Raw genomic sequence first — 26,654 nt, forward strand, 5'->3', positions numbered from 1 at the left:
CCATACTTAGCCCACATGAACAACCACAGGAAGGGCCCCAAGTCACAATGTGAGCATGAAGCACCCTCTCCAACCCCATGCACAGTTTCAACAATGGTCACTAGGTTTTGGCCAACTGCCTGCATGTGAAAATCTTCAGAGGTGTCTCTGCCAGGTTGCTCATCCCCCTACTCTGAAGATGAGGAAACTGAGAGCAGCTGTGGAGAAAAGCTATGGTGGGGAGACTTAGGGGCCTGACTGGGACATTTGCTTTGGAGGGCTGACTAGGAAAAGGTTTGCAGTATGATTCAAGTCCTAGCTTTGGGGAAGACGAACCTAGCTGCTTTCAGTGGAGATGAAACTTTTCATCCTGCCACTTGGGATTTATTAGTTATCTGGTGTGTTAATCTGGGTCCACCAAGAAGCAGACACTGAGCTGGGATCAAATGTGCGAGACGTTAGTAGGAACAGCCCTCTGTGGATGAAAATGGGCAGAGAGGATGCAGGGCCATTAAGCTGATGCCCATATCTGACCTCAGGGAAGCATCAGATGAGCAGGGGTTGTGGGCTACTGTACATGAAAAGAAGGTACAAGGGTAGTTCCAGGTCCAGAATCACTCATCAGAGGAGTCCCAGGTCTTCCAGAAAGGGCCATGCTTAGCAGTTGGCCGGGATAAGCCTGCAGGGAGGACGATCTTGGAGTAGGAGTGCGATAAGGTCACCACAGCAACACAGTTGCAGGACAGCCGGGCCATTAATACTGTTAAACTATTAATTGAACAGCTTCTCTCAAAGTCTCCAGCTGATCCTCATTTTAGTGTGTTGGCTGTGAGGGTGTGGAAGGAGCCTCACTGCTCTCTTTGAGGTTGCACAATATGCAGTGTGGTGTTCATTGCCAGGTGGCCTGCAGGTCAAGGTGGCTGCTCAGGCTGGAATGGACGAGTGACTTTGGGTGAGGCCTGTGTTCTGCTCCTGGGTTCCCTCCAGCCCTCCCACGAGTGGCCTTGCTGTCACATTGGCTGCTGGCCTGGATTACTGGGTGAAGAGTGGCTTGCGAAAGCCCTGGGGATACTCAGCAACTCCATGCCTTGGGAAGGTGAAGGAAAAACACAGAGTCAAGACTGTGGAGGGGCCAGGAGCTTAGACCTGAAAGGAGTATGAACCCTCCCAGCGGCAGAAGCTGCTGCCCAAAACTCCGGTGAAGCCCACAGGCGGGGATGACATGGCTCAAGCAAATGGAGGCCCAGTGCAGCCTGCAGGGCTCAGGGGACTTATGCCCTGACAATTGATCTTGATCACTTGATGCTATCTTGGTGAACAGTGTGAGTTTGTCATGCTAGGCGCCTGTGTCTCACACTTTTATTGTTGGTTTATAAACAGCTCTGCTCTCTGATGTGCTGCACTTTGGACCATGTTCTCTGGGACCGTGGTGTCACTTTCTAGGGCTTCAACTACAGGTGGTCAAAAATATTAATATCTATCTTGACTCTTTTGAGAAGAAGATCATATTCACATAATTTTAATTGCTGGATCTTGTGACCGCTCTATTTCATCATCACTTAATGTTAACTTCTTACCATGTCTAAACTGAACTTTTTTCTAGGTCTATGTGTTTAGAGAAAAACAGCCTGAGTATGGTGGAGTACTCACTAAGGTCCCAGGCACCCTAGGGTTTCTGGGATGTACCCCAAGAATGATGGGGTGAACTGCATGATTAACGTGTCCTTTCTTTCCCTCCACACACTTTCTCTTGGACTACAATATGTATTTCTGATGCAAGCGGTATTAACACTGCAAAACAGAACAAATGTGTCAACAGTCAAAGCAGGTGGGGCTGCAGACCAAGCCAGGAGGAGTCTCCTGAGCCAGAGCTGGAGCAGGAGGAGGGCACTGTTGACTACTTGGAGCCTGCCTTGGGTTCCGGGGAGGGTTAGTTGTGGATCTCTTGCTGCTACTTCAAGAGGGGAACTAGAAAGAGCAGGAAAACAAGATCTGGACACCCCCACCTTACATTTTCAGTTTGCTTCTAGAGAGCCCTGTCTGAAAAGCCTCACAAGGGCAGTTGTTAAGGAAGTTCTGGAACAGTTGCTTGCTCAGCTGCAGCCCCAGAATCCAATGGAGAGCAGAAACATGAAAGACAAAGCTGGGCCTGATGGAGACAGGGAGAAGCCAGCTGTGGTAGCGTGAATGGTGGCCCCAGAAAGATATGTTCAAGCTATAACCCTCAGACTTGTGAATGTGACCGCCTTCGGAAAAGGATCTTTGCTGACATAATTCAGGTAAAGGCCCCAAAGGAGATGGTTCTGGCTCTAAGATGGGCCCTGGGTCTTTGAGGAGAAAGTTAGAGACTGAGACAGAGAAAAAAAATAGAAAAGGTCTATAAGGTCAGAACCAGAGACTAGAGTGGTAAGGCCATAGCCAAGGGATGCTTGGGGTCCTCAGAGCTAGAAAAGGCAGAAAGGAGCCAACCCTAGAGCCTTGGGAGAGTGCAGCCCTGCTGAAGCGTTGAGGCCCCAAGATCTCAGGAAGAATACCTGGGTACTGTTTTTTTGTTGTTGGTGGTGGTGGTAACTGGGGATCAAAAGATGTGTACTGTTTTAAGTGCTCTGTGTTATGACAGTCATGGGACACCCAGGCAGTTATGATACTGTGAGGTCTAAGTGTGTGCTGCCCCTCTTCTGATTTATTCTCCCATCCTCTCTCAGAGCCACCTGATAAAACCCTCCAAAATGGGCAGGGACAGTGCACTGTTATCTGGCTACGTTGATAAGAACTATTCAAAAGAGTTAGGTTTCGGGGAGGGGAAAAGACTATGCATCGAAACAGCAGAGAATAGAGAGGACAGGGGTCCTGAGCTCCTGCTTCTGGGAGACACAGTGAGGAGGGCAGTGATGGCAGGTGGGAGTGGGACAGTCCACTGTCTTCCCATGGCACTGCTCAGGTGGTCACAACTAAAGTTAAGCCTGTGCAAACTGGGAGCGACATCGGGATACCTCTCCTCTTACGGGTATAGGTAGGTAGACTAAGCCTCTGCGTTCTCTTATAACTGCACGCTCACCTGCTCCTGGGCTTGGGAAAGCCAGCAGCCACCACTAGCAACAAAGCCTTTATTTTGGGACCTGGGGGGCCCTTCTGGGAAGCTCCCTGGCTCAATTTCAACAGAAACTGTTAACACACCAAACTGGTTCTCCAGAGCATGACCAGGACATATTTTCAGTGCCAGCCTCCTCCCACCTCTCTGACTGGTCCTTTCCTGGTTCCAGCAGGTCTATGGCATGCATCCATCTGGCTCTACATGGCCCGGCTGTTGACAAGCTGCAGCTCCCCAGGAAAGGATTCTTTGAATCTTAGGCCAGATCCAACCCCAGGCCCTCTCATCCTTAAATATACCATAACTTGTGTTAGTCCTTAAAGCATCTACTGGCCCAAAGTCACATGCTGAATTCCTAACCCTCTGTACCTAGGTATGGGACAATATTAGGAAATGGAGTCTTTGCAGGTGACCAAGTTACAGGGAAGTCACTAGGCAGGGCCCTAATCCTTACCTGGGGTTCTATAAGAAGAGGAAATCATGACACAGACACACGAAGGACAAGGAGAGGACACAGGGAGAAGATGTCATCTGCAAGCCAAGGATGGAGGCCCCAGGAGGAACAGCCTTACCCATACCTTGATCTTGGACTTCCAGCCCCCAGAATGTGTGTTTATCTCACCTGCCTGTGGCGCTTTGTTAGGACAGCTTAAGCAAACTGATACAAAGCAAGAGACTAAGATTCACAGGATTCCTAGGCCAGTTCTTTGTAAAAGAATTTCTAAAGATGAACAGCTGGTTCAGGGCCATGTGAAACCTTAGCCTTACAAAGCTAGTCCAGTTTTTCCTGTCTATGGGCCTACGAGCTAAAAATGCCTCCTTACATTTTTAAAACGCTGTTGATGTTATCCAGGGAACAGGTTCCTGATAAAAGGAAAAGCTTCTTCTTGTTCCCCGCCTCCTCTTTCTCCACCCACCCCCAGCTTTGCCATGGGATGGTTGCAGCAAGAAGCCCGAGTCAGATGCAGGCTTCTGATCTTACACTTCAGTCTCCAGAACTGTAGGGAATAAGTCTCTGTTCTTCATGAATTACCCAGCTTCCAGTAGTGTATCATACAAAGGCTGATCAAAAACATGGTGTGTGTTTAAATTTTTTAAATGGATTGCCCTGAAGGATGCATGGCCATTAATCTTCCATAAAATATTCCTCTTTGCTTTGAATATATTTATCCCATTTTTCTCATCACTGTCTAGAGCAATTCCTGAAGTCCTCCCTCATGAGCATCCTTACGCAGTGTGACCAAAAATAAAAACAACTGCCAAAAACGCCAGCCAGTGGAAAGGTGGGCTTTCCATTGTGTTGTTATCTCTTTATTCACCAGATATGACACGGTGCAACTTCTGGATTTTCTCCAAAGTCAAAATGACCGTGAAAAGGAAATGCTTTTAATAAATTCAGGGCATCAAGGCAACCACGATAGAGCAATTAAGATGGTCCGGAAAGAGGATTTCCAGAACTGCCTCAGAAAGTGGCAAGGATGATGGAATACGTGTGTTGAAACGAGGGGGAGCATTTTGACAGGGGTTTTTCTTTTACTGTAATAAATTTGAAAGACCTAAACATTCATCATACTTTTTATTTATACCTCAGAGCAGCACAAAAGAAACCAAGACACTAACTTTTATAACCCACTGTTCCGCAGAAGTCAGTAGCTCTGGAAGAAGGGCAGAGGGGAGAGACCAGACTTACAAGCTCTCACCCCAGCCCGGCCCAGCTGAAGCAGAACTCTGGCCCGGGTCCAGCTTCTATGTGTCACCAGCAGGCACTCCCAAGCTTCTGAGGCCTGTCCACCCCAGCTCAGCAGACCACCTTGCCCAGCCCAGTGGGAGAGGGGAGGGGGTTGACAGTACTCCAGGTAGACACCTCGTATCACTCACATCATGTCGAAGTTTCCCAAGGATGGTTGGGAAGACAGCCAGGGGGCCCTCGTTTCCGGAAAATCCCACCTTGCTAAAGCCTGAGCCGTAGTCACAGACGACAGGTACCTTGTCCATCTTGTTGCTTGTGACCTGGATATGATTGTAAGGAGAAGCCACACTGTAATTTGTGCCTTGTGTTTCAAGCCCACAGACCCTGAAGTTACAGGGCAATGCAGCATCCAGAGCTCATCCCTGCCTGGGGTGGGAGCCACCTTCTGGGTGCTGAAGGCATTTTTATGGAAGAGGAGTGCTTCTTGGAAACCCTTTGCACATGACTGCCCTGTAGAGGTGCATCCATGGGCCAGCTGTTGGGCTGGGGTGTGCACCTCCACCTGTTTCTGGAGTCGCCTGGGGATGACTGAGAACATATGGAAGGATGTACATAGGTTCTATGTCAACAATGTGTAGATTCATATATAGCCTTTGCACATCCTTGGATTTTGGTATCTAAGAGTAGGGGTCCCAACCCCTTAGTCATGGACTAATACCTGGCACCATTCTGTGGCTTGATAGGAACCAGGCCACACAGCAAGAGGTGAGCAGCAGGTGAGGGAAAGGAGCTTTATCTGTATTGACAGCCACTCCCCATTGCTCCCATGTGGCTGTGCTCTGCCTCTTGTCAGATCTCTGGCTGCACTAGATTTTCACATGAGCCCAAGTGCTACTGTGCACTGTACATACAAGAGATCTAGGTTGCTCACTCCTTTGAATCATCCTGAAACCATCCCAATCTCATACCCCTAATCTGTGGAAAAACTGTCTTCTACAAAACTGGTCCCTGGTGCCAAAAAGATCAAAGACCACTGTCTGAGGGTTCCTGGATCCCATCCCCTACATATGGAAGGACAGCACATTATAGATAGATGATAGATATCATATTGTTTTGTATTTGACTTATACAAAACCTTATACACATTCCCATGTAATTAACTTTTGCATGAAAATATCTTAAATTATACTCATGTGTGACTTAGTTATTTTCTCATTGCTAAGACAACATATCCAATACTTACAAGTTAAGGGAGGAAAGATTTATTTAGTTCACAGTTTGTAGAGGTTTCAGTCCATAATTGGCTAGCTCCAAGGCAAGGTGCCACATGGCAGAGGGGCAACAGCTTATGGTGGAAAACAGCAAAAACAACGAGAGCAGAGGTAGACAAGACTCTTTCTGTTCCTTACATTGTATGCAGGCTACCCTGCATGCACCCTTAATCACAGCAATTACTCCCTTAATCCCAGCACTGGACCATGAATCAACCACAGATCCTAGATTCAGGTCCTTTGAAAAGTCAGCCCTCCATGCTGCATGAGGCTTTAGGGGAACATCTAGACACAAACTATAAAAATACGTCACTTAAATGATACATATTGGTTCTGAAAAAATGTCATTGATCAATTTTGACATTGTGGGAACTTCATAAAGTGCACTTAACACAAAGTGAGTCCCTATGATGTCACTTGGTGACATAATCTCATGGAACCAACTTCATATGCAGGTCCATTGTTCACCAAAACACACAACTATTGTACAGTGTTCCTCAGCATCAGCCTGCTGTGGATCCTTAACCATCCCCTACAGGGGAAATTTCTCTATCTTCTCTCTTCTGTTCCTTCCTTCCATTCTTCTTTCTTTCCTTTATTAATTCCTTTTCTCTCTCTTTCTCTACTTGTTTTTCTTTCTCCTTTCCTCTCTCTCCTCCCTTCTGATGCTGGGACTAGAACCCAGGACCTGTTGCATCTTCAACAAAAGCCTGTTGCTGAGCTACACTGCAGATCCAGGTTTATTTTTTTTCAGCCTGTAATTAATATCCTTACCCATCACATTGTCCTGAATTTTGGACTAGCTCCTTGTCACGCACGTCTTCTTAGAAACACTAGTTGGAAGATCAGGAATTTCCAAAATCTCCTTAAACATTTTGCCAAATTGTTCTCTGGAGACATTGGTCAATCTGCCACAGCCATGTCCAGGCCCTTTTCACTTGACCTGCCATCATTTCCAATGGCTCTTGTCATCCAATGGCCTCAAGTTTCTCCAGCAGGGACACGTCTCCCTTAAACACTCCAGATGTTCAGCTGGTGTTCGTGGAATGGTTTTTGAAACCTGTTATTCTGTTTGGGAGAATTCCTAATCTCTAGGTTTGGGATTTTTTCAGGCTTCCTGTTAGTCACTTCCTAAAGATGGGACTCTGGCTGCATCTTTGCTTTGTTAGTTGCAAGGTGACACGGTGACCTGAGAACACTGCAGTGAAGTCTGGGGTTCATGGGACAATTTAATGAACAGAGCCTGTGCCTGAATTTCCTGCCTGCTCATCACTGAGATGGAAGCTACCCTGCAGGTGTCGCTAGAATTACAGTTGTCCCTTGGCATCTGCAAAAGATGAGCTTTAGGGCCCCCACAGATACGCACATCTGTGATGTTTGATTTCCTCAGTGATATGCCGCAGTGTGCACAGAACCTACCCACCTCTTCCACATACATTAAATCATCTCTAGACAACTTCTAATACCTGATGCAATGTAAATGTCATATAAATAGTCATTTTATTGTATTGCTTCGGGAATAATGTCAACAAAAGAGTCTGTGCATGTTCAGAACAGCTGTCAATTTTTAAAAGTATTTTCTGTCCTTGTTTGGTTGAATACATGGATGCAGAAACAGCCAAAATGGAGGTTGATTGTGTTACCAGTGAAGAGACTTGGGAGCTGGAATCTGAGCCCATACTCTTTCCCCCATGTCTAGGGCTTTGGTGTAGGAAAATAAATTAATGCTGTGGCTGGGTCAAGTTGTTTTCATTGTCTGTTTGCTAGAATAGCATTAGAGTTTAGGGAAATTAGTTACAGTGACAAAAATATGATTCTCCCCTTTTATTTTAAATCATCTGATGTGGCTTCTGTTACTACCTCTTTAGCAGGAGGGAAATTAGGCCACAAGTAATTGGTGCTGCTCTCCCTGGACTGAACATACTCATCTGGGGCATCTTGAGTGGAAGAAAAATCAGTTCAGAACAGGGAGGAGGGGGCATTTTCTTTCAATGGCCCGGATCCCTTGAGCTTGCCTGATTACTGTAAAGCCCAGCATAGTGCAGCTGACCAAGGGCCATTTTGTATTTTATGCTAGCTCCTTTTTGAACTTGTGAGTCTAAATATTCAGTACAATCCATCCATCCATCTATCCATCCATCAATATTTGGAATCAATTCATGGAAGTAAAAAAAAAATCTAAGGGAAGTGTAAAGGGAATTAGAAGAGAATGTTTATTCTAAGACTGAGCAGCAAGAGAAAAAGACCACCCCAAATTTCAGGTACCATGCTGGGTACATTTTGAATGCCAAGGCGATCAGTGGTGACAGTGAGGTAAGACATAGAATCTACTTGGTACCCAGATTGTTCTCCAAAGTCATTGCTTCTGCAAGAAGTTATTGGCTATGATGAGCAGAGTTGCTGACCACATGACCCAGTTGGGTTTGCTCCAACTTGATCTCTGAGTCTTAGAGCTTGGGTTCTTTCCCTGTTCATCATTTCCTTGCTGTCTTCTTGGGATTTTCATGGGGCTCTCAGGTGTCTGGCCCCAGACATGACCCGTTGACCCATGCTGGTGATACCTTAGATACCGCAGTTGGCCAAATAATGTCCCTCAACCTAATGCCACATCCTAAAGTCCAGTAATTGTGAATATGTGACCTTACATAGCAAGGGACGTTGCAGGTGTGATTAGGTTATGGATTCTGAGATGTGGAGATTCCCCTGGATTATCCAGTTGGACCCAGTGTCATCACAGGAGTCCTTATAAGGGAAAGTGGGAGCAGGAAGGATAGAATCTGGCAGATGACAAGATACTACCTACTGGCTTTGAAGGTGGAGAAAGGGGCCACAAGCCTAGGAATGCAAACTGGAATAGGATAGGAAATAGAACCTGCTTTAGAGCCCCAAAGGGACTGTATCCCTGCTGAGAGTGACATCCAATTCCGAAGTCTGACCTCCAAAGTATTAGAGGATGCTTTTACATGGCTCCAAGCTAGAGTCTGTCGTAATTTGTCTCAGCTACCCTTTGCCTTGGTGGAAAGGTTAGCAGTGATGTGAATTGAGGCCCCTTCCTGGAGCCCTGGCCAGAGTGGTTGGGAAGGATGACACCGGGGAGTGAGGGGAAATCTTGAAGTGAGCCTGGAGCTGCCCTGGCCATTCTGTGATGGCACCTAAAGGGAACACAGCTGTGGGAAAGCAGAGATAGGACACAGGATGAAAAGTTTATAGTATCATTGGAACAGGACATCAACCTGCCCTGTGCTACCGAGCCTGTGAGCCAATGACTCCTTTCTTTTCTGAATGAGCTGAATTAGGTTTCTGGCACTTCCAACTGAGACAGATTTATCTTGCTCCCTAGCTCTAATAGGATTGCCTATTAGGATTTGGTTGGTTTCATTGTCCAGAAAGACATTGGAAATTAAAGACCTACGATCATCCTCTGAAAATGCTCTTGTGGAGGCCCCTCAAGGTGGATTAGGTCCAAGGCTTTTACTTCTAAACTAGGAGTGGGAATGATCAGCATTCATTCAGCAAATGTTTATCAAAAGCTACCCAAGGATCAGGCACTGCCTAGGTTGGCACCCAGTGAGCTGCTGATTTACCCAGGGAGTCAATGTTGAAACAACATACTTTAAAAATTTTCAGTATGACCAGTGCTATCATGTTAATGTGTGCCATGGAAAATTCCCAGAGGAGATGTCACCTGGTTAGAGCAGGTAAGGGACATGTTGCTTATGTGGTGCCCTGGACAATGAGCAGACTTCATTTGATTTTTGCTTGATTGAATAAAATTTTAATTTTCAAGATGTACATTTGATTGGACCTGTTGGAGCATCTCCTCCTGCAGTTTCTGGTGTAGATTAGTGAGCTCTGTGGTTGGAGGGCTGTTTGGTGGGGGACTCTTCTACTGAGGGTTCCCCACCTGCTTCCTTGGCCAGGGAGCCATGATTATAAGCTTAGCTAACAGGGGTCTTATATGGGTTGTTATATTTGGCCTTGTCAAAAGAGATGAGGCTGTGGAGCATGTCTGAACTCTGCCTTTGACCAGTTCTCCCTTCTGGAAAAAAGTCCTACCCATCAGGAGGTCTGGATTCTTTTACATAGTATAATGTTTTCAAGGTTCATCCACTCAGGAGAACATGTCAATGCTTCTTTTTGTATAGATGACCAATATCCTATGGCAGACACATAACAAAGTGTGTTTATCTATTAATCAGGGAATGAACATTTAAGATGCTTTCACTTTTTTTTCTATCTCGAAGAGTATTGCTCTGAAAATTAATGCACAAATGTGTGGATGGACATATTTCATTCCTCCCAGATGTATGCCTGGAAGTAATAATCCTGGGGCAGATGATAATACTTTGCTTAATGTTTTTAAGGAGTGACCAATCTGTCATCAAAGCAGCCACACCATTTCACACTCCCACTTGCAGTGTGGTAGGGCTCTACTTCCCTGCATCCTCACCAGCACCTGTAATTATCTGACTTTTTCAAGGAAAATAGCCATCTTAAACAGGTTTGAAGTAACTCATATTTTCTTAAGGGCTTAAATATGTTAAATATTTTTTCATGTGCTTACTTTTGTATCTCCCATTGATACAGTTTTCCTTGAACAAATGTCGCCTTAAATGACTTTGCTTATTTTTAATTAGGCTAGTTGTTTTTTATTTTGTAGTTCTGTATGTACTCTGGATACTATCAGATACATGATTTGTCATTGGTTTATTCTTATATTGTTGGATGTTTTGGTACAAGTGCAATTTTCAGGTAACATGCCTATCTTGCCAAAAATAGCCACGTCCATTAACAGCTCAAATCCTCAGTCTTTATCTGCTTTCCTGGCCTGTGTATCCCAATTTTGCCATCTTTATCACATGCAGTGTTAGACCACCTGGATCTGGAAGCTTCCAGGACAAGTCTGGAAAGGCTTCGGGCCAAGCCCTCCCCAGAGCTTTAAGAATGCCACACCTGTGTGTCTCACTCCACTCCAGATGTCACATGGAACCAGGTGGAGGATGGAGCATGAAACTAGACTGGACTAGACTACACTTGACCTCCTCATTTCCCATCTCATCCCATCCTTTCCTTTCTTATGACACATCTGCAGAGGACAGTGTCACTGTCACCTTTCCTGTCTGCTGCTCCCCATTCTGTGGTTTTGGCTACTTGGGCAGGGGGTGCCCATGGTCCTGGGAGGTGGTCTTTTCTTCCCATAGTATCTGTGGTTGCACCAGCTTGGGGGATTGGTGAGTGCTGGCACACACCACTCTGCCACATGCTGGTCACAGAGTAGGAAAGGGCTGTCCATGCTGGCAGCCATATGGCGTGGGGAGGCTGCAGAGGAAAAAGGCCCCATGAGGAGTCGTGTAGATTAAAGAGTGTCCCCACAAGAGGGATGTGGTATTCCTCACCCTGAAGGGCACCACCCGTGAAAGGGAACTTATTTGGAAATCGGGTCTTTGTAGACATCATCAGGTTAAAACGAGGTCATGCTAATTCTATTCCTCCAAATCAGTGCCGAAAATCCTTTCAAAGCTTTCATTGACAACAAACAGCCAATTGCAGCATGCATGCCATAGGTTTACCACAACTGCTTTGGATTAATCGGCTAATTAGCATCACTATTAGTTGCCTTGTTCTGCTCTATTTCTCAGATTTGCAGTTATTGTTACATTTTATTTACTTATTTATTTATATTTTGGTACCAAGAGTTGAACTCAGCTACCTCTTCAGCATTGTTATATATTATTAAAATAACCAAAAGAAAATGCCTGGTCCTTTCATGCACTTAAAGATTTCCTTTGAACTTCGCCTAAAAATTTTACATGTACATGCATTCAGGATATGTTTCCTCTCTTTTTCCTCTTAAAATTTACTTTGTTGGACCATGGAGACACCTCAGCAGCACAGTGCCTGCCTGGCAAGCACAAAGTCCTGGGTTTGATTGTCAGTAACAAAAACAAAATGTACTTTGTTCCCCTTACCTTGATGAACAACTCAATCGTAAGTCAAACTATCCCTCAATTAAACAGTGGTTGGATTTCGAGCTTCCACACCTGAAGTTTGGTGACGTTCACATCACAGCAGCAGGTGTCTCTTTGAGATCCTGACTTCATTTCCTTTGGCTAGATCCTAGAGACGAGCTTCTGAGTCTTATGGCAGTTCTAGTCTTGATTTTCAGGGGACCCTCTATGCTGTTTGCCATAACAGTCGCAGTAATTTACATTCTCGCCAAAAGTATGCGAGGATTCCATTTTTTTTTTGCACCTCAGCAACACTTGTTATTGGCTCTCACAGCAGTCCTAACTGGTGAGTGACAATCTACCATGGGTTGTGCCCTGATTGGTTGCATTTGCTCCATTCATTCACACAGCAGATCTGCAAGAAGCTTGCTGGGCAGAACTAAGGCAACCTCCTCTGCTGCCCAGGGACATCAACTATCTCAGCCAGGGTGCAGCATTGTAATGGTAGCATAGCAACACAGCGGCATAACTGTCACACATATGGAAGGAAAACGCCAAAAACTTCTTGGCCAGTGGGAGTTAGGTGGGCCAAGCAGCTCTGGGTAAACCTGTAAATAAGTTCTCTTTCCCTTGGCACAATTGACATTTGATCTGGAGCACTGTTTGTTTGGATCTTGGCTGTGGAACTGTCCTGTACATTTTTGGATGTTTAGCAGGATCATAGCTGTGATAACCAAAAATGTCTCCAAATATTTCCAGGTGGTCATGTTGGGGCATGAGGTGTGTGAAGCTGTTCTGGCTCAAGAACCACTGGTGAACAATGAAAAAGCTCCATGACACAGACCTGCCAAAGCCAGGTGGTAGGGCAAGTTCAAGGATGGAAACTGTGAAGTACAGATTTCCCAAGTCCCTGAAATAATTTCCTCACCAGAAAAACCACCACAACTCATTTGAGACTATCATTGTTTCAATCTATTCTTACCCCAAATCATTTCTTCTAAACCAATTCTGTCACAAGGAGACAGAAATCAAAAACATCAACATATCCATGTGTCTTAGTCACTTTCCTTGTCACTGGGATATAATATCTGACATTCATAAACTAAAGGAGGAGAGATTTATTTTGACTCATGGTTTGTGGAGGTTTCTATTTCTAGTCAGTGGCTCCAACACAGAACAGCTTGACAAAGGAGCATAGCAGACGAATTACTGCTCATGTCATGACCATCCAGAAGCAGAGTGAAGGAACCATGAAGGAAGATGAGCCCATAGTAATCTGCCTCTTCCAACAAGACCCTACTTCCTAACAGCAAGTTATCTATACTGCCCTCATAATCCAATCACCTTTCAATGGTCCCACCTTTGAGCTTACTAGACTTTGGGGGTATCCAGATATAAACCATAACATCATGTCATCATACATCATCTTGTCCTATTGCACCATCAGACACTTATCCCAACTTGGAACCATGGCTGCAGGAGGAGAAATATTCCCACCTGTGGTTCTGCTTTGCCTGATGCATCCTGTGCCTGCCTGCGTCAGGAGATTTCAGAGAAGATCATTCATATGAAGTCTCAAGCCTTGTAAACTGTAAAAGTACCATAAATACCTAAGGGGAATCAGAATCCTAGTATCAAGGAGTTAGCCCCATGACATTTTGGATAATGTGGAAGTATGTATATGTGGGGAGATTTGATTTTCTTAAAATTAGAAAATAAGTCAGTAGGGTGAAGTATTTGTACAGTCATCTGAGCCTCAGAATGGATGATGGATAGATGGATGGATGGTGTTATGCTTTAGATACAGAATATCCCCCCAAATGTTTCATGTGTTCAAGAGTAGGACTTTTAAAAGGTGATGGAATCATGAAGGTGCTGTATGCATCAGAGGATAAGTCCACTGATAAGTTCATAATTGAATGTGCTATTAGGAAATGAGACCAGGTTGGAAGAGGTGTCACTGGGAGTTTGCCTTTAATGAGTATGTTACCCTCCCTGTCTCTTCCTTTCTGCTTTCTGACTGCCATGAGGTGACCAACATTCCTCTACCAAACCCTTCTACTGTGATGTTTATGCCTTGGACCCTGCCAACCATGGACTGAATCTCCTGAACTGTGAGCCAAATTAAATCTCTCCTCCTTTAAATTGTGTTAACTATGGTGTCCCAGCAATTTGAAAGCTAATACAGATGGGTTGATGGAAGGCTAGATGGAAGGGTGAATAAGTAGGAGGAGAGATGAATGGATGGGTGGAAGGATAAATGATAGTGATAGTGAGTAGATAGGATAGAGAGATAGAGAGATAATCATTTCTATGGATCACTTATACGTAATTCAGACATCTATGTCTTTAATCCATTGGTTAGAAAAGAATATATCTCAATGTGGTGCTTACAAAAAGAGAAATGATGTACCTACTTGCTGCCTATATAGACTCTCTACAGTCTTGGCACCTGCTATAAACAAAGCAAAATTCAACCCCACAAACATGCACTGCATACTAACTCACATTCAGATACAGGAGACCATTGTTCTGGACTAAGCTCCCATTTGGGCCTCACAGACCAGGCTAAACATGAGGTAGATTCACTCATGTTAACTTTCCATGTCACCACACTGAATCTCAACTGTTATTTGACCTTCCGAGAAATCAGAGGTGAGGTAACAGCCAAGTTTCCTAAACTGGCTGGTTTCAGCAATGAAAACCTCTTAATCATTTCATCTTTCCAAAATGTAACCAGAAGGAACCTGATATTAGCCGGTCTCCATCCTGTTATCTGCCTGCTGTTCTGCCTCCCTGTTCCCAACCAATAGAGAAAGAAACTTTGCAATGAACAATTTGCTTTTTGTTCTTGGAGCCTGTTTTCTCAGTCCCCTTTCTATCTATAAAACCAACTTCTTCCAAGTCTATCAAAGCACTTGTTCTATTTTATGGGATGAAATATTGCCTGATTCTCAAATTGAAAAATAAAGCCTGTTGAAATCTTTAAATGAAATAGTTGCGGGGCTGGGGATTTAGCTCAGTGGCGTAAGTTCCTGCCTTGCAAGTAGGCAGTCATGAGTTCGATCCCTGGTAATGAAAAAGACCAAAAAAAAAAAAAAGAAAAGAAATAGTTGCTATTTTATTCCTCATGAGGAATAAAACCTCACATTAGCCAGGTCTCAGATCTCTCCAGATGCAGGGGACACCTCTGCCCCTCACTACAGCCAAAGCCTGTACGTTTGTGCTACTCAGCATGCAGAAGTGTTTGTCCTTCTCCAGGTAAGTGGACAGGATTGGCAGAATATACTGTTGTTTGTTTTTCCTAAGCAAACTGTACCAACGTCCATGTGGCAATGTCACAGAAGAAAGGTGACATACAACTGTAAAGAGATATAAACAGAACTCCACGTTTACAAACGTCCTGCTAAAAGTTGTTCTGCTATCAAGAAATTGCACTGGTGGCTTTTGATTTATTAAATAGAATGTAAGGACAAATGTGCCCCAAACTGGATATGCCTGGGGTGCTATTAAAGGTCCCCTATGGGACCGATGTGTACACTGACCCTGGCAAGACACATTTTATTCCCTCAAGGATACCTGGTCAAATAAACAACAAAAAAACTTTAGTTCAGGGCACTACATTGTGTGTTGACTAGAAGTTGGAACAGAGTTCAGACAGTGGAGCAGCAAAGCAGAGAAAGTAAAGTCATCCTGGAGGGGTGTAGGACAGCCCCATTCCCAGCCATCTGTGTGTCCTCAACTCTAAACCCAGCGCTGTGTCACAGGTGTTTCACTGGACAGTAACAGCCCTGATCACGGGGTCAGAATTTTCTTGTGGCTTTGTGAGCACCTGTAGGCCACATGGAGCACCACTGGAGGTTGGGTAATATTGGTCTTGTTTTTCCTACAAGGAAAGAGGAAGATGGAATAAGACTCTCCAGGTCTTTGCAGGAGCTAAAATTCAGGCCCAAGCAGCCCCAGTCACTACCCTTGCTTTCCATTTGAGCAATCATTGCAAATGCTCATAAATCCTAGACAACTTCTCCTAGCACAGATGGAGCCCACTTCCCCACTCTTACCCCTGGGATGGTGTTGTGACTCCTTTAACCAATGGAATGGGATGAAGGCAGTGAGGCAGTGAACTCTGACTGCAGTCACGGAGGGACTTCTCCCTTGACTACGCTAAGACCAATGTGGGGTTCTGAGAGAGCCTTGTGAAGGAGGAGAGTCCAGGTGGAAGAGCACCAAGGTGCTCAGCTTCCAGCCACCCACCTGCCAGACTTATGGGTAAGATTAGTGTCAATTTGCCACCAGCGTATGACCTGCCATTATGGTAGTACTAGGGCATAGGAGAGCCCAGAGAATGCAGGCAACCTGACCAAACCAGTTTGGAGTAGGATAACCCCTTGGCTGAAACACAGACGGGGGAATAACATAAAGTGTTTGGTGCTAAAGTCACTGAGCCTTGGGATGTTTGTTATGTAGCAAAAGCTGACTGCTACACTTTCTGTAGTGCCTCTGTACTCAAATCAGTGGTCCTCATACCTCCTCGACCTACTGTCAACTGGCCTGGAGTCATCTGCTCTCTAAAACAAAGATGGAAAACACAGAGCTTCTAAGAAGTTTACTATAAGTCCTTCTGTAATTATCTAAACCAGAATTTGGCAAATGACAGCTGGGAGGCCTTTAAGTCTGGCTAAGTTACTGTCTATGATTATAAAGTTTTATTGGAGCACAGTGTTCATCACTTACATATTGTCTAATGGATGCTCTTGCTCTGTCTACTACAACAGAGCTGAGGAGTTGCCAGCAAATGGTCTACAAAGCCTAGAATATGTACCATGTGCTCCTTATAGACAAAGCTTGACAACCCCTTCACTAAACTCAATGCTTTCCATACTATAACGATAGTTTCCAAAGTGTGGTTCCCACTTCAGCAGAATCAGCTTCACTTGTTAGAGACAATATTTAGTCTTCCTCCCAGATCTGCTGAATTCAAAGCACTGGGGGGTGGAGCCAGCAGTCTTAGTTTAAGGAGCCCTCCTGCTGCTTCTAGGTAAGCCGCCAAAGCAACCTCCCTGGCTACAGAAATCTGGGGTGATTGTTGACTCCTGGTTTTAAAAACATTGTCTCTTGTTATCACTTCTAGTCTTTTAGAGAATAGTAACTGCCCTCATATCTTGGTTCTATGAGTTCATCTCCCCTTGGCAAGATTAGAGACTACTAAGAGTCTCTCAGTGAGGCACCTGCAGTCTCCAGGAGCCATGATTTAGCAAGAGCTGCATGAGGGAGATTCTGGGACTGCAGAGAATGAGATCAAACCTCTGTTCTGTCCCCTCCAAAATAAGCAAGTATTTAGGAAAGTCAGACAAAATAATGTCTACAGGCTCTTTTGGTACAAAATCAACCATAAGGCCACCAGTATAAGCTCAGGTATGGAGCTGGGGAGCCAGGCTCCAGGCCCAGGGAGGCGTGGTCAGTGGTTGGACAAGTACAAAGGCAGTGACCAAGCATGTGGGGTCTCCAGGGGGAGTCTCACCAGACTGGAAGCACGGGAGGGTCCCCGGGCCCACACAGGCATCAGAGCAGCAGTCCATGGGCCTTGCACGAGATCAGGGTGCCTCTGCTTTAGGACACTGAGCTCTGGAACCAGCAGCTCTGTCACCACAGCTGTTTGTGGCTGTTCCTCCAAATCAACTGCAAGGTGGCAGTTTCTGGGCTGGGCTGAGCACATGTAGTTCACTACCCACTGAAGCTCCTAGAAAACCACGTAACAAAACCTCAAGGCCAGAAACAGAGGAGCCCAGACCAGGACCCCTCTTCTTGCCTCCTAGGCACTTGTTTCTACTTTTTATTTTGTACTTTTTGCTTTATGACATGTAAGAAGATATATGTCATATATATGAACAACTACTTGCTTTAACAAATAAATGAACAGCCTCCATCCCATTAAGATATTGAATTCCTTTGTAGCTCAATTCAAAGCTTGTAGCTTTGAATCCCTTTCTATTGGATTTCTTGCCATCTTAAAGGCAACTAGCACCCAAAAGTTTGTTTCAACAATTCTCTTGCCCTCCTTAGTTTCATCTTACCTGGATGTATCTATCCATAAAGCAGATATTTGGTGTTTTGCCTCAGCTTGAGCTCTCGGGGAAGAAACAATCACCTTGCATGTTTCTTTGGCAACTCACTGGCTCTTCTCCTCTGCACTCAGCTTCCAAGCTGCCACCAAGTGTGCATCCTTGGTTGGCCCACTGAACCCTTCCGCCATGATGTTTGTACCCTGGAGCCAGGTGACTGTGGATTATGCCTCTCAAGCCACAAGTCAAATTAAAAGTCTCCTCCTTTCAGTTGTGGGTGTTGGGTATTTTGTCCTGGTAACAGGAAAGTCAACTGATACATACATCTTAATTTAAGAATCTATTATTGCTGAGGAATACAGTACAGTGATGCCTTGGTTCAAGAACACTTTATTTACAAACAATTTGGAACCAAAATACCACTGTGTTAATGATCATCTGACCCTCTGTCTAGTCATGATTTTGCAGTGGACGATCTTCCCTTGTTCCTGATGTCTGCTGACTGATCATGTTGGTGGTTGCTGCAGACTAACATAACTGTGGCAACTTCTTAAAATAAGACCACAAAAGAACTTTGCTGTATGGATTGACTCTTCCTTCCATGAATGATTTCTATGTGGTATAAAGTATTGTTTATGATGTCTTTGTGGCATATGGTACTGTTTGAAAGGATCTTCCCCACCCAAGAACTTGTTTAAAAATTGGAATCTGTGCTCTTAAACTCTGTTGCTGCTCCATCATCTAAGCTTATGCAATATTCTAAAACCTTTGTCCTTATTTCAACAATGTCCAAAACATCTACAGCAGGAGTAGATTCTACCACAAGAAACCACTGTCTTTGCTTTCCCATGAGAAACAACTCTTCATATGTTAAAGTTTTATTATGAGACAGCAGCACTTCAGCCCCATCTTCAGGCTCTGCTTCTAATTCTAGTCCTCTTGCTCTTTCTACCACATCTAAAATGTCTTTGCTACTGAAATCTTGAGCTCCTCTGAGTCATTCATGAGAGTTAGGATCAACTTCTTCCAAGAACCTGTTAATGTTGATAATTTAGTCCCTTCCCATAAATCCTGATTATTCTTAATAGCACCTAGCCTGGCGATTCCTTGCCAAAAGGTTTTCAATGTACTTTTCCTGGATCAATCAGAGGGATAACTCTTTGTGGCAGCTATAGTCTTATGAAATATGTTTCTTAATAATAATATTTGAAAGTCAGCGTGACTTCTTAGCCCTAGTCTAGAGAGAGGATGCTACGTTAGCAGACATAGACACATTTGGGTTGTCTGTCTCCATCAGAGCAATGGGTCTAAAAGCAAACCATGCTGTGAAGAGATATATAGTCACCCAGGCTTTGTTCCTCCATTTATAGAGCACAGGCAGAGTCAGTGTGGTCTAATTCTTAAGGGCCCAGGATTTCCAGAATGGAAAACAAGCCCTGGCTTCCATTTAAGGTCACCAGCTGCATCAGCTCCTAACAAGAGAGGTGGCCTGGTCTTTGAAGCCAAGAGTGAACCTTTCCTCTCTCATTATAGGAACTCTAAATGACGTCTTATCAATATAAAACTATTTAGTCTACATGGAGAATCTGTTGGAGTGTCAGTCCCTGGTCAGTTGATGATCTCAGCTAGATCTTCTGGATAACCTGCTGCGGATTCTACGTAAACACTGCTTCATGTGGCACGTTTATGCTATGGAGGTGGCCTCTTTCCTTAAACCTTGTGAACCACAACCTACCAGCTTCATACTTTTCTTCTGCAGCCTCCCCACCTGTCTATCGTATGGAACTGCGGAGCGAGGGCCTGGCTCTGCATCAGACTTTGGTGTAAGGGGATGTTGTGCTGGCTGGATCCTCTATCGAGATCACAGAACTTTCTGCATATTGGCAACAAGGTTGCTTCGTTTTTGTACCATTCATGAGTTCAGGGGAGCATCACTTTTTATTTCCTTCTAAACCCTTTCCTTCATATTAACGCCTTGACTCACAAGCAAAGAGGTTTCACTGTCAGGCTTTCTTGGTTTCCAACCTGCCTTCCTCGTCTTCCTGTTTTCTCCTGCAGCTTAATCACAGCTAGCTTTTGACGTGAAGTGGGGGACATGAGACTCTTCCTTTCACTTAAACACTTAACAAACCATTCTAGGGTTATTAATCAGCCTAATTTTAATGGGATCTCTCAGGGCAGCCTATGGAAAGAGGGAGAGAGAGCTGGGGCAGCGGCCAATCCGTGGAGCAGTCAGCACACACACACTTATCGATTAAGATCACTATCTTCATTCTGGGAGGCTGACGCAGGAGAATTACAAGTTCAATCCCATCCCAGCCACTCAGTGATTTAGCAAGGTCTTATCTCAAAATAAAAAAAATAAAAGGGGACTGAGATGTAGCTTAGGGAAAAAGCCCTGGGTTCAGTCATCAATACCTCAAAACCAATCCAAAACAACAATGAAAACCCACCATCTTATAGGGCAGAGTTCATGGCTCTCCTTCCAAATTAGGATGTTAACATGGAAAAGCATTGGTCACAAATCACCAAAAGAGGTATTATAATAACAGAAAAGTTTGGGATTTTGCAAGAATTACCAAAATGTGACCAGAGACCAGAAGTGAGTATAAAGTTGGATAAACGCACCAGTAGATTCGTTGACCCCAGGTTGCCACACATCATAAAACAAAGTACGAGGAAGCAAAGTATATTCAAGAGGCAAAGTGCCACAAAGAGTTGCAACACTGTCCTGTTGGGATGGTGCCAGCATTTATCTGGTGGACTTGGGTTGTGCTCTTGATGAGCGGCCAGAGAAAATTCTGAGAGATCTTCTGGATCCTTAAGCGCTCTCCTCCCTCACAGTGCTCAGCCTTTCTCCTAAACAAGTTGGTCAGTACTTTAAGTACTTTGTACTTCTTCTCCTGGGTGCTATGCTACGTGGCCTAACCCCGAATCTAAATGCATATTCATTCATTTTTCTGGGCAGGAGGCGGAAGCCTGGGCCTCACGCATGCTCAGTAAGCACCATACCGCTAAGCGGACCCCGGCCCAACACAAACATAATTGAACCTGAGTATTTATTTGCCTGAGTAACACACTAGCATATACCAAAATCACAAAACTTTCTTAAGATAGCGTCTTGTTTAGTCTTTTCCATTCCGAATCCCTGTTCCTGTACTCAACAGGACCCACCCAGGAAAGTGCCTTAGAGACGTCCTTCCAGCCGCGTGTGCAGCGGCTGCCCCCTGGTGGCTGCTCACCAGAGCGCAGTGCTCGTGGAGCCTGGTCTCACACCTCCTGGAGCGGGAGATTGTGCCTTCACTGCACCCTCTGAAGTACTGTTGGCATTTTCAGCCTCCAAACATAGCCCTAATATATAGCAATCCAAAAAGATTTGCTAAAACAATAAAAGGAGAGGCTATTTATATAGATATATCGATAAAGATATAGATATTGAATTAAAACATGCAATTGTGTGTTCCATGAGAATCTGAAGCAGTCATTGTTCAGCAGGACTCAGGACAGGTGTTGGCCGACTACAGCCCAAAAGTGACATTCGGCCACCTCTGTCATTTTCTTTTATTTAGCAATACTGAGGATTGTATTCAGAGGTACCCTTCAGCCCCCTTTTAATTTAATTTAATTTAATTTAATTGGTGGTACGGGGAAGTAACCCAGACCCTTCACACTCAACTACATTCCCAGTCCTTATTTTTAATTTTGACCCAGGGTCTTGCTAAATTGCTAGGTTGCTCAGGCTAGAGCTCCCTGCCTCGGCCTCCCACACTGTTGGGATTACAAGTGCGATGTTTGGCTCATCCTCACTCTTAAAAGTAGAGGTTTATTAGAAAGTGCAAATTACATGACTATCTTCTCTCTACAATGGTTGAGGTGATCAGTTACAAAGCTTAGGATGTTTAGTGTGGCCTTTTTCAGAAAAAGTTTGCCCCTTCCTGGATGAGTGGCCCAACTGAGACCTCTGTGATGACATGTTATTGCAGCCTGGAAAGAAGATTTGTGCTTGGGTTGTATTCATTCATTCATTCAAAAATTGTTGCATGCTGTGATAATTAATTGATTGTGTGAACTGAAGTAAGAAACACCAGGCTAAATTGGATGGCATAGTTCTGGGTGTGGCTGAGAGGATTTACTGAAGATTTACTGGGATTTGCTGGGTGCGAGTAACAGCAACCAAAGGACCTGCTGCCTAAATGGTATAAAAAGAACACGGAGACGGAGGGCTCACTTCTGCTTCTTCAGAGAAATCCCAATCTTCACTTCCCCTTGGATGCTGTCTCCTGATTTCCAGCATAGACCCTTTGGTCTCCTGATACGGACTTGCATGGGGCACTACAATGAGCTCCAGGCCTTTGGGTCCTCCCGTGCTCCAGCCCAGACAGACGGTCTGCACTTTCCACACCTGACTCTGTGGGCAGCCACTGTAAACCAATCTTAGAAATTCTTTTTAAAAAATCTGTGTACATTTTGCATTGAATCTGCTTCTCTAGTGAGTACTGACTGATACACATACCTCCTATCTGTCAACGTTATTTTGGAACAGAAAAGATTCTTAATATTTCCAAACATGGGGAACACTAGCATTTTCAGTTAAGATGACAAATAAAATCAGCACCCTGCTTTGTTCATATGTTTACTTGTTTGTTTGTTTGTTTTTGACTTTCATTTCTGAGCCCACTATCCAGGCCAAAGTTTGAGCATTTGACTCTGATGCCTCCTGAGTGCTGGACTCAAATCTATCACTGATTGTTCTCTGCTTTCACCCCGTCTCCTAATGACACTGCAGCCACGCCAGTCTTCTGCAGAGGACATGGCAGATTCCCAGCTGGGAGGAAGGAGAGGAAGAGTGTCCTGGAGAGCTCCTCCTATTTTTAGAACCCATCCTCTGCTTAGCCAGGCCAGAGACCTCTGTAAGGAAAGCAGCATTTGTGATTTGTGTCATGAGTAAAAGAAGCAAACATTTGTGAAATTCTAGTGTATCCACGCACGATCCTTTATCAGCAGCCACATGCAGGTCTAGGTGGAGCCTCCTGATTGATAACCATGGCCTTGGTTTAAATGTAGGCCGCTTGGTCCCAAGTCCATGCCAGGTCGTCTTCCAGGAGCCCCTGATGCTGGGAGCTGGAGCTGTGTGTGAACCACCTCCACTAATGGTAAGAAATTAAAAATTAAGCGAGGCCATGGAACCACTTTGGTTCCATTTCTCCAGAAAGAAGTATTCTTAAACAAAGTGGTTAAAAAGCATTTTCAAAAAGCCATAAAACCATTAACTTTTACCACTAGAAATGAAACTCCCAAAGCCCCACCTTGCTCAGGATTCTCAAAACACTGGAAGTAACATCTCTCCACTCACCTCTACACTCCCAGTGCAGGATAGAGTATCTGTCAGTTAAATTCTCACTTTGTGTTCGTTCATCAGTGCTTGGTCTTGCCCAGAGTCATGATCCTTTCCTATTAAAAATAACAATAATAAAAGATTCTGAAAGATCTTAATTAAATAGTGAACGTGTATAGGTCAAGCCAGAGTCCCAGAGTCAAAGAACTGTAGGAAACCACCTGTAACATACCTATCTACACTTGCCATCTCTCCATCCAGGAAAAGCAGCTCTGTATTACTGAATTAAACAGTTAGTGGACACCCTGTGGAATGTAACAGGTTAAAACCTCCTGACATCCCGAGACTGATGACACACCTTGCTGTCCTCATCAGCAGGGCACTGTGTGTAAGATGAGCTGTGCTTGGTGGCTGGGCTATCATTATGCACAACAATTGCACTGTGCTGTAACACTCATGACCTCAGGGCCTCACCCTAGAGGGACATTAGCCTCTACCTGGGGTGGCCCCAGAATATTATTTTTGGGTTTTTCTGTTTGCATTTCTGTTTTTTTTATGTCCACTTTATAACTGTTTTGGAGTGTGTAACTCTCCAGGGATCTGTCTTGTGTTGGGACCTCAGGAGATGCTGCAGCTTTTGCCTGGAAATGGAAGGATCCCTTGAGCTAGCAGGTGATGGGGACTCCAGCCCTGCGCAGGGGAAAGCCAAACAGAGGATGGTAGGGTGAGCCAAGGTGTGGGAGAAGTAAACCAGGGCAGAGGAGAGATTTCTTAAATTCACCTTGTAGGCAGATACCCAACCTCTTGGCCAACACAACAGGCTGTCTGGGATGGACAAAGGCACAGAGATGACTCATTGTGAATGTAACACACACACCTTGTCATGTACAATGCAAACCAGTCAGGAGGGCATTGGAACCTCTGGAACCTGGGATCTGAGGACCCACAGTGCTGCCTCTGTGGCCCAGAATATGGATGTAGGGGAACAAAACAGAGTAGGTAGCTTCCATATCTTTGCTTCTGGGTGTCAAGTTCTGGAAGCCATCTCCATGAATGATGTGTTTCTACCCAGATTCTGGGCACCTAACTGGAAAAGTCTTCTCCTTGCTTCTCTAAGCACCAAGGGCCTAGAGAACAGACTCAGGGCTGTCAGCATCCTGGTCAAAAAAGACATGGAAGGCTACAAAGTAGAGTGGAGAGGAGACATGACTCATAGTGAACCAGCTCGGCATAAGCATTCGGGCCCTGGAGCTGAGCAGTCGGGATGTTGGATCAACACAGAACATGACCTGGGGAAGATCCCTGATGTGGCTCTGCAGTTTCCTTCCACAGGAAGAAGTCTGGCATGTGGTGTCAATGAATTACCAAAAGGAATGGACTAACCTCAGTCCATGTCCATCTCTGTCTGCCATCTGGAGCCCGTGCTCAGGACCCTCTCCATCCAGATAGCCTCTGTAAGTGTTGGAACACCTGGGCCTGCTTCATGGTCTTGCTTCCATCCTCAGCCCTGGTAAACAGGCCTGTGACCCCCTCCCACGTCTTCATTGTCCCCTCACCTCTTCCTCCACTGGGGCATCTGGATTTTTCCTTTCTAAGGAAGATGTGGTTTACATAGACTGAAGAGCACGCTTTTGTACATTTGTTTGGCCTGTGTGACCAGGTCAAGACAAGGAATTTTGTATTTCTAGTTCCCAGAAGGTGAGTCTTTTGTTTCCTCCCACATCAGTTTCCCCACCCACACTGCTCACCCCTGATGATGTTCACCTTCCCATCTTGTGTTATAAGAAGTCTCTCGCGTCTCTGCAGCTCACACATGTGGAATCAAGTAACAAGTGCTCTCTGGTCCCAGGTCTGGCTTCCTGTGCATTCAAGATCCATCCATGCTGTTGTATGTAGCAATCTTGGGCTTGCTGGTTTCTTTTCCTTGCTGTGAGGCTGTATTTGAAGCCTCCAGAGGAACAAAATCAATATAACAAAGGAATTTATTGAGTAGGCTGACAGGATCAGAAGCAGAAGAATCCCACTCGCCACCTGGGGAACCAGAGGCTGAAAAAATCAAAACTGACCAGCTGTATACCGCATGGAGGATTCAGTAGTGAAGTTGAAAGTCCTGAAACTCACTGTTGAATCTCCAGAGTGGGCCTGTGTCAGAAGCCTGAATAGTCTGCTCTGGAATGCTGAAAAAATGTCCAAGGGCAATGGTAAAGAAGGAAGCCCCTCCAAAAAAAGAAACACTACCTTCTTTTCCTTTTCACTCTATCCAAGTTATAAGTCTGTGGGTTGGTGCCAACTGCATCTGAGTGGGTCTTTTACCATCAGTGCACTGGTCCATATGCCAGTCATTCACAGACCCCCAGAATTTACTAATCAGTGAGACCAGTTTTACTCAAGTCAACTTGACATAGTCATAATTAATAGTTAGAGTCCCTCCATTGTTTCTTCATGCTATTGTTGGTGGACATTTAGGTTGCTTCCAGGTTTTTCTATTACTATAAGGCCACTGTGAGCATTCCTGTATGTATCTTCTGATGAACCTAAGTGTTTTAATCTTGGTAATATTCCAAGTAGCACATGCGGAACATAAATGCACGTCTTTAACAGATACATCAAACAATTTCTCTAAGGGATGGGCAACCTAAATTGCAATTAGGGAGAGGTTCTCTGGGGAATGGTGACATTTGTTGGGGAATAGCACAGCATTGTAATGGGAAGGTGTGTGCCAAGATAAACAATGAACAGCATGTTGAAAGAGGTTGGACAACAGGGAGTTCTATCAAGGCCAACATTAAGAGTACGTCACAAGGTGTTTTGTAACAATGATCCTTGGCCACCAGGATTAATAAAGATGACAGAAATCTGAGGTTGAACAGTCAGAGGCTGGGCAGATGTGGTTATACAAGTCTTTTGTGCAATACTGTGCTCCTGCTAGGTTTCTGTGATAGTAACTCTCAGGCAATCAGGCATGAGAATCCTTCTTTCATAACCTTCCAACCTTCTCTTCTCTCTGCTGGTCAGGGTTTATGAGAGAAACTTCAGATCAATTCTGAGACCTCTCATAGCACAGTACCCATTTGCACCCTCATCAGTCATGAGAAGACATCACTGTCATGCTACGTCCTTACCCTAGATGGGGTTTCTCTGCCCTGGTCACTTCCGGTGTTCTCTTGCAGGTACAGGTGGCTCCCAGTGACTATTTTGATCTCCTGATGGATATAGAGGAATGAAACTCCCAATCTACTAGGTGTCCAGTACAAGATCATGTTCTCTAAAATCGAAGA

The 26,654-nt window shown here is 44.8% G+C and overlaps 1 protein-coding gene across 1 annotated transcript in view; it reads right to left on the bottom strand.

Annotated features, from left to right (window-relative positions):
- LOC100717824 (uncharacterized) overlaps nucleotides 1-23,784 on the bottom strand; it is a 45,483-nt gene extending 21,699 nt beyond the window's left edge. The window contains exons 1-3 of the mRNA XM_063227701.1: nucleotides 23,609-23,784; nucleotides 23,395-23,492; nucleotides 4,949-5,080 (exon numbers count right to left, since the gene is read on the bottom strand). Of these exons, the coding sequence (XP_063083771.1) occupies nucleotides 4,949-5,065 (117 nt within the window). The 5' untranslated portion in view covers nucleotides 5,066-5,080; nucleotides 23,395-23,492; nucleotides 23,609-23,784. The remainder of the gene's footprint in view (nucleotides 1-4,948; nucleotides 5,081-23,394; nucleotides 23,493-23,608) is intronic.
- Nucleotides 23,785-26,654: the final 2,870 nt, after the last annotated feature.

Source organism: Cavia porcellus, unplaced genomic scaffold (assembly GCF_034190915.1).
Source record: "Cavia porcellus strain 051 isolate PalLab524CR breed Dunkin Hartley unplaced genomic scaffold, mCavPor4.1 scaffold_17, whole genome shotgun sequence".
Lineage (NCBI taxonomy): Eukaryota > Metazoa > Chordata > Mammalia > Rodentia > Caviidae > Cavia > Cavia porcellus.